The sequence below is a fragment of the Leuciscus leuciscus genome (genome assembly GCF_965113295.1).
Source record: "Leuciscus leuciscus genome assembly, chromosome: 18".
Lineage (NCBI taxonomy): Eukaryota > Metazoa > Chordata > Actinopteri > Cypriniformes > Leuciscidae > Leuciscus > Leuciscus leuciscus.
The window spans coordinates 34,972,879-34,980,490 of record NC_138742.1 but is presented as its reverse complement, the minus strand read 5'-3'; the positions used below and the strand labels follow the sequence as shown (position 1 = coordinate 34,980,490).

The following is a 7,612-nucleotide window of genomic DNA, read 5'->3' as shown; positions in this document are numbered from 1 at the left end:
AGAAGGCAGAACTCGCTTCGTGTTTATTTTTCTTTATTTGGCAAAAAGCACAACACTTTGTTTTTATTGTGAGTATACACAAAAATAATACACATTTAACAGAATCGATTGATGTATGAAACTCCTATGGAAAATCAAAGTCAACAGAGTATTTATGAGTTTCTTTTACATTGACAAAAAAAAAGCGAGCTGGTATCGCCGGCGATACCGTAGACCTCAGGGGGTTAACCCTGTTCTTGTTGGCACACCAACTCTTCCTAATCGATCACACTTGAATCAACTCATCAGCTCGTAATATGGGTCAGATAAGAGATAACCAGAACCTGCACTGGTGGTGTTACTCCTCCAGGAGCTGGGAAACACTGCATTAATGATCCCGAACCGCTGCAGTCTTTCAGTCGGTTTTGAACAGTCGAGCTAAAACTTAATCGTGCAAAGTGATCAAATGTAATAAAACCTCCTTATTGTTTGCTAACTCTGTTGGTAACACTGCAGTGCCAGTCCTGTAACTTCTTCTGTTGACGTCTGGTTGGGTTTGAGCTCCCGTGTTCATGACCGTTTTGTACCTCATGGTTTTATTTGACTATAGCTGTGTCTGAAACCGCTTGCTGTCCACTATATAGGGATGAGTGAACGAGTGTTTCAGACACCGTCATGTTAGCTTCAGCAGCGTCTCACTGCAGTGTGTTTGTCAGTGAGGTCTTTCGGCACAGAGGGGCGACCGACGGACCGGCCCGTTCCCCCGAGGGATGAGGTGTTCGAGTACATCATCTTCAGGGGAAGTGACATCAAGGACATCACGGTGTGTGAGCCTCTGAAGATCCACCACAGTCTTCCTCAGGACCCTGCTATAGTTCAGGTGTGTGTGTAACTCAGTCACGTGTCCTCCGCTCGTTCAGACGCAGCGCTGATTGTTTCCTCTCATTAGTCGTCAGTCGGGACGTCGTCCGCTCACTACGGGTCGCAGGGCGGATATAGTCCCTACCGAAACATGCTACCCTCCTATAGCCAGCTGGCGGCCAGCTCCCTCCTCAACCAGCAGTACGCAGCGGCCCTGGGCCTCGGTGAGTGTGTGTGTCTCAACCAGCAGTACGCAGCGGCCCTGGGCCTCGGTGAGTGTGTGTGTGTGTGTCTCAACCAGCAGTATGCGGCGGCCCTGGGCCTCGGTGAGTGTGTGTGTCTCAACCAGCAGTATGCGGCGGCCCTGGGCCTCGGTGAGTGTGTGTGTGTCTCAACCAGCAGTATGCGGCGGCCCTGGGCCTCGGTGAGTGTGTGTGTCTCAACCAGCAGTATGCAGCGGCCCTGGGCCTCGGTGAGTGTGTGTGTGTGTCTCAACCAGCAGTATGCGGCGGCCCTGGGCCTCGGTGTGTGTGTCTCAACCAGCAGTACGCAGCGGCCCTGGGCCTCGGTGAGTGTGTGTGTGCCTCAACCAGCAGTACGCAGCGGCCCTGGGCCTTGGTGTGTGTGTGTCTCAACCAGCAGTACGCAGCGGCCCTGGGCCTCGTTGAGTGTGTGTGTGCCTCAACCAGCAGTACGCAGCAGCCCTAGGCCTCAGTGAGAGTGTGTGCCTCAACCAGCAGTATGCAGCGGCCCTGGGCCTCGGTGTGTGTGAGCCTCAACCAGCAGTACGCATCGGGCCTAGGCCTCGGTGTGTGTGTGTGTGTGTGCCTCAACCAGCAGTACGCAAGCGGTCCTGGTAGAGTCCTGCACGGGTTCGGGTACCCGTGGGTATTCCTCATAATACTAAGTTTTGTGGTAACGTTTGCCATGTTCTTCATGTATCGGCCTTTTGACCGCTTCGGCTGAAGTTGTCCTTGTTAATTGTCGTGTAATAACTTCTGTATGACCTGGCAATAAACATTTTTGTAATTGTCTATAATGTGATTGGCTAAATTGATTTTATTTCAGGTGCGGGTCGGGTGTCGGTTCTATTTTAAGCGAGTCGGGTGCGGATTTGAATTAGTGCTGTTGACGGATAACGGGTCGGATGTGGTTTGAAGCACTGCGGGTACAGGGGGGTGCGGGTTTACAAAATCGGACCCGTGCAGGACTCTGGGTCCTGGGCCTCAGTGTGTGCTCGGTTCTCTGTGTGTGAGGCTCAGGTTTGCATGGTGTCCCGGTGCGGAGAGCTCCTATTGTGGAGCAGGCGGTTCAAAGTGTGTGTGTGTGTGGCTCTCAGGTCTGCATGGTGTCCCGGTGCGGAGGGGTCCTATGGTGGAGCAGGCGGTTCAGACTGTGCCTGCAGAGAACGCCCCACTGAAGGGTTTGAGCGGAGCAGGAGAGACCAGCCGAGCGCAGAGGGGCGGTCGAGGAGCGCAGAGAGCCTTCAGCAGTGAGTCCTTCACACACACACGTCACACACACACCCTGAGCTCTCAGCTGGGTAACCCTGACGCCGTCAACACACTCCTCTCAGTTGGAGAAAAATAAAAAATTCTCATGTTGTGATGTCTTGCATATGATTCCTGATGGGATACGCTTGGCCTCAAACAGCGCTGAAGTGCTATCAGAGTTTGGCTTTAGTGTTGAGTCTCAATCCACCTTATTTGTGATGTGAGAGCACTGTGGTCTATTGGCTTCTGGTTTCATCCGCTTCCAGCTGTTTAGTTCTACAACAATCTGTTATGCCGCTTGATATTGCAAACTAATGTCTTGCGTAATGCATTAAAATAACGTTATAATAAACGCACTGATTTTGCACAGTTTTATAGTTTATTGCACTGTTATTCTCGTTATTTTCCCTATAGCGCCTAATGAATCTAAAGTCACGCATTCACAGAAAACCTCTTGCTTCTGCATTGCAAAATGAGGTGACTTGCTATTTAACACGCACTATACCCATATGGAAGGCATTTTCTGCCAAATTTAAATAAATTAAATGATTAAAATGATGATCACAAGTTTGAGTCATTTCAAAAGTCTTCTCTACTGACTGACTCATTAAGACAGTCTTTGTCTCCATCTAATGGAGAAATAATGTAACTTATTCTGTTCTTTTATGGTCAGGGACTATTTTTTTTTTTCTCCAGCGGAAGGAATTGGCTTTTAGTGATTCATTTGACTTCATGATAGATGCATGTTTCGGGATTAATATTTGTATTGCGTGGTAACCGTTTTATAAAATCAATAAGGTACTCTAGGCTAGTGCTGTATCTGAATAAGTCACGGCTGAAGGGCGTTGTTAGGCACGACACGGATATGAAACATTGGCCGAGGTTCTCGGTTAAAGCCAGTGGGTATTAATGTCTGTATAATTGTTGTAGAAATTGTGTTAAGACTTCTGTACGCCAAAATAGTTGAATTTCCAAAACAGCCTAATACATGAATGAACCTCATGGTCGATTATGGTCTAGTCTGAGTCTAACATCATAACTAACATGGTCAGGTCAGGTTGGTTGTTTCCATGTTCTAATGTTGCGGCAGCTTCCCGCAAAAGCTCACTAACAGATTTCGGCATATCTCGTCATCTCGATTACAATATAATCACATTTAAATAATTTCGTTTCTCACATTCAACTCATGCACACGGGACGTCGACGACTTCGCTTTACAGAAGGCGTGTCTCAGCGCCGTTACTAGAATAAGCCACACCCACTCATTAACATGGAATTTGCATGCAGGCTGTCTTTGAAAATGAAAACTGTGAAATAAAAGAGGAATTAAAATGAAAACGAAAATTTACATTTGTATTTGAATTGTGTCACTATTGCGTGAGCGTTACTAAAGAGCATTGTAAAAACTGTATTTGTAGTTTCTTTTTCACGTTTGGCTTTTCATTTTAATATTGGCAGTCTTGCCTCGAGACTGTAGTGAAAATGAAATGTGAAATCAACAATTGCATTTTATTTTTCAATTTGACAGGGATAATGCTGTGAAAATGAAATTGAATTTCATTCTCAATTTTGTCATATTTTTTGCATAGTTTTCTGTAATGAAATCGTTAATCTGGTTTTAATTTTAATCATTTAATTTACTTATTTAAATTTGGCAGAAAATGCCTTCCATACACCCAGTCTATGTGTAAAAGCGCTGTGGAGCAGTACTTGAGGCTAAGCGTGTCCTGTCATTCATCACGTGATTTCATGACCCGTCTTGGGAAAACTTTCCAGTGCAAGATACATTTTATTGGCTTTTATGTATGGTTTGGTTTATATTCAGATTATATGCATTTTGTAAAATGTTTGCAAATGAAGCGCCACAATCACACACTGGTTAAGTGTCCATTTGAGTAAACTAGTCTTAGAACGCTTGTGGTCTTTGTGCCCACTTGAACACTCTGAACAAACTCTGAACTTCACTGGTCCACTTCATGACACTTCCAGAGGCTGCAGGTGTGTGTATTGCGACGGATGGTTGACTTGACCTGCTCTTTAGGAAAGCTGCTGGAGTGAGTTTCAGAAAGATGTGTTTTCCTTCCTCTGAGGTGATTCAGCTGCACAGCAAGGCGTCTTGAAGGGACCGAGTCAAGCTAATGACGAGAACAAGCCTCCAACCAGTAGGAGGAAACCAGGTGAAGACTCTTGTTTTAATGACAGCATTTGTTGACGTAGACTACCTTGTGAACATGTGGTATCTTGTAGGAACTCGACGGTCCAGGAACCGCGGTCGAGGTCAAATCCTTGTCGGGAACTCAAAGCCCAGCACCCTGCAGTTCGAAGCGGACTTTGATTTTGAAACCGCAAATGCACAGTTCAATAAAGATGACGTGGAGAAAGAGATTGAAGACCAGCTCAGTGTTGAAGGTATTTCCCTCTGACCATGCCCTTGAATGTCTCTTTTTCTAAATCTACCCTGCAGAATTCACCGTTCTTTATTCCTGTTAATTAGTGTCTTTGCTTTGTCAGAGCCAAAAGTGACCCCAGAGGAAAGTGATAAAGAGCGGGAAAAGCCTGAGAACGAGAGCGCAGTTAAAGAGGATCTGCTCGGGCCGAAGTGCTTCTACAATAAAGCAAAGTGCTTCTTTGACAACATCTCCTCCGAGCTCAAGGCCAGGTATAACCCGTCTGTGACTTCTGTCCAGCAGGAACGCTGCTCGTCAGTGAGTGTTTGTTTCTCCCCCAGACGCACCACATGGGCTGAGGAAAGGAAGCTGAACGTGGAGACCTTTGGGGTGCCGGGCCGGTATCTGAGAGGCCGTGGGTTTCGGGGGAGTTACCGAGGGCGTCGAGGCCGAGGGGCGGTGCAGCGTCCCCTTCCACAGAGAGTAGGCAGCGGACGACTGTGACCCGACGTGAGTCAATCCTGCTCGCTTCACTCAACTCCATCTGACGGAGTACGCCACTGTAAGAATGGAGGATGTTTTATTAGTTCCTGTGAACACATTAGGATGGTTGTCTTTACAGCCTTAAAATTCAGAGTGTCTCAATTGACCCCATTTACTTTAGATCAACACACTACTTTCTATAGTTTCTGAGCTTAAAGTGCCCGTGTTTATCTGAGACGTACTCCACCTTTTCACCAACCACTCTCATCTTTATGGATGAATCAGATTCCACCCGCAGTGGCAGTTTCATGTTGTAAGTGAATGGCTACTTCTATGGATTAATCTTGCTCTTCATTCATACCTCTTTCCTCCAGATGCGTTTTGCCTTGGTCTTGTCTACGAGTTTGATTTCCAGTGGCCAAAATCTTCAGTGGCTAATATTACTTGAATTTTCTCTTCATCAAACAACCACCGCTTGTAACAAAAAAATGGCTGCATTGATTACTTTTAATTTGACATAAAATGGCCTTTTTCCTTTGTTTCATGTATGTGAAGAACCCTGCTACTTTACCATGTAAATGCACCTGAATCTGTCTGGGATTTGTTTGCATTTGAATTGGGATAGCACTTTTATTTGTATGTATGGCCAGTTATCTGGTTGTACAAAGATATGCATTTAAATGGAGTAGATAAACTTCAGTCTATGGTATGTGATCCCCCAATAATTCTTATTTATTATAATTGGTTTTTTCTTTTTTCTTTTTTTGTCAAATTGTAAGGGGATCTTGTTGTTGATGTAATTGTTAATAAACATAGGAAATTAAAATCTTGAGTCTGTATGCTTGATCAAGGGGTATGGTGGTACTTAAGTTGTATGGATTCTGGGAAAGTCTTTTCTATATATAATTAGCACCCTAGTATAGTTTTTATTAAACAAAAATATTTCAAGTTTTTCATGCACAATTTATAGTGCAAATATTTGCACATGCACCTGAGGAACAGTCTTTAAGACATTAAACAGTTTACAAATGGTAGGTAATGGTCAGTTCCAGTAGCTTATAGTAAAAACGGGCAGAGGAAAGATGCCCAGAGTCCCTGATCACCTGTGAATGTGCACACCAAGATGCATGCAGAAAATTATGCTTTTCCTTTTTCTGTTGTCATAGTTATTGCCTTGCCATAGCAAAACTGTTTAAGATGCCAAATCTGACTGTTGCTTGGCTTGATTAAAATTAATGTTAACACAGTATATTTGCTAACTATGCACCAGGTCTACATAAGTAGCTGCAGAGTGGCTCTTTTGCATGGGTCTATGGCTGATGTAACATTACTTGTTACAGTGTAACTTTGTATTTTTGTAAGTAATCAATTTAGATTTATTTTTCTTGTGAAGACTATAAACATGCTCAATTGCACAATACAGTTTTCTAAGAGTTTACAGACAATTGCAGAGTAAAATTTAAATTGTCAAGAGTGGATCCTCATTCACACCAACCATTCACATCATTCATTGTGTTGCATTAATAGAAAGTCAAAGTAAAATTATAATTTAAGTATTTCACCCAAATGTATTTATTTTTCGTGGAAACATTTCTGATGTTGCTGTGCGGACTTGTTAGACAATCTCATTCTGGTGTTTAATGCAGAGGATTCCAGCATTCCAGCCTCAAGATTAGTCTAGGAAAGACACAGACTTACTAGGATGCAGCCTTTTGTTTGAGAAATGGCTATGAAGTCGGTCACTTGCTTCGTTCCTGAACAAATTAGCCCTTTTAAATTATTCAGTGACTCACTCCAATGTAAGTAAATACATTTACATTTAGTCATTTAGCAGACGCCTTTATCCAAGGCGACTTACAAATTAGGACTAAATTCAGCGAGTCATCATAAAGAGGCAAGAGCAACAACAACGCAGGAAGTGCTCAAAATACGAAGTTCAGGTATTATTCAGAGTAGCATAAGCCTGATAAGTGGTGTTTCGATGTGTTTTTTTTTATTTTTTTATTTTTTATTTTTTTTATATAAGGTTAAGTGCTCACGGAAGAGATTGGTTTTCAGCTGTTTTTTGAATGTTGTCAGGGATTCTGCATTCCGGATGAGGGTGGGGAGAGCATTCCACCAGCATGGAACTGTGAATGAGAATGTTCTGGAAAGTGATTTTGTGGCTTTCTGTGATGGAACCACGAGACGTCGCTCGTTGACCGATCGTAGGTGTCTGGTAGGGATGTAGACTCGTAGGAGTGAGTGAAAGTAGGAGGGAGCTGAGCCTGTGATAGTTCTGTAAGCAAGCGTCAGTGCCTTGAACTTGATGCGAGCAGCTAGAGGTAGCCAGTGCAGAGAGATGAACAGAGGAGTGACGTGGGCCCTCTTGGGCTCGTTGAAGACAAGACGAGCTGCAGCATTCTGGAT

At 44.2% G+C, this 7,612-nt stretch overlaps 1 protein-coding gene across 2 annotated transcripts in view; it reads left to right on the top strand.

Moving 5' to 3' along the window:
* The window catches only part of lsm14b (LSM family member 14B), an 8,416-nt gene extending 2,400 nt beyond the window's left edge, over positions 1 to 6,016 (top strand). Inside the window, exons 2-9 of one of the 2 annotated variants that reach the window (XR_014199944.1) lie at positions 696 to 859; positions 929 to 1,064; positions 2,180 to 2,332; positions 4,424 to 4,510; positions 4,581 to 4,742; positions 4,845 to 4,992; positions 5,062 to 5,282; positions 5,407 to 5,571. Coding sequence is in view for 1 of the 2 variants with exons in the window: in XM_082146040.1 (XP_082002166.1) it covers positions 696 to 859; positions 929 to 1,064; positions 2,180 to 2,332; positions 4,424 to 4,510; positions 4,581 to 4,742; positions 4,845 to 4,992; positions 5,062 to 5,224 (1,013 nt within the window). In the remaining variant the exon portion in view is untranslated. The other variant, XM_082146040.1, reaches the window with a different exon arrangement.
* Positions 6,017 to 7,612: the final 1,596 nt, after the last annotated feature.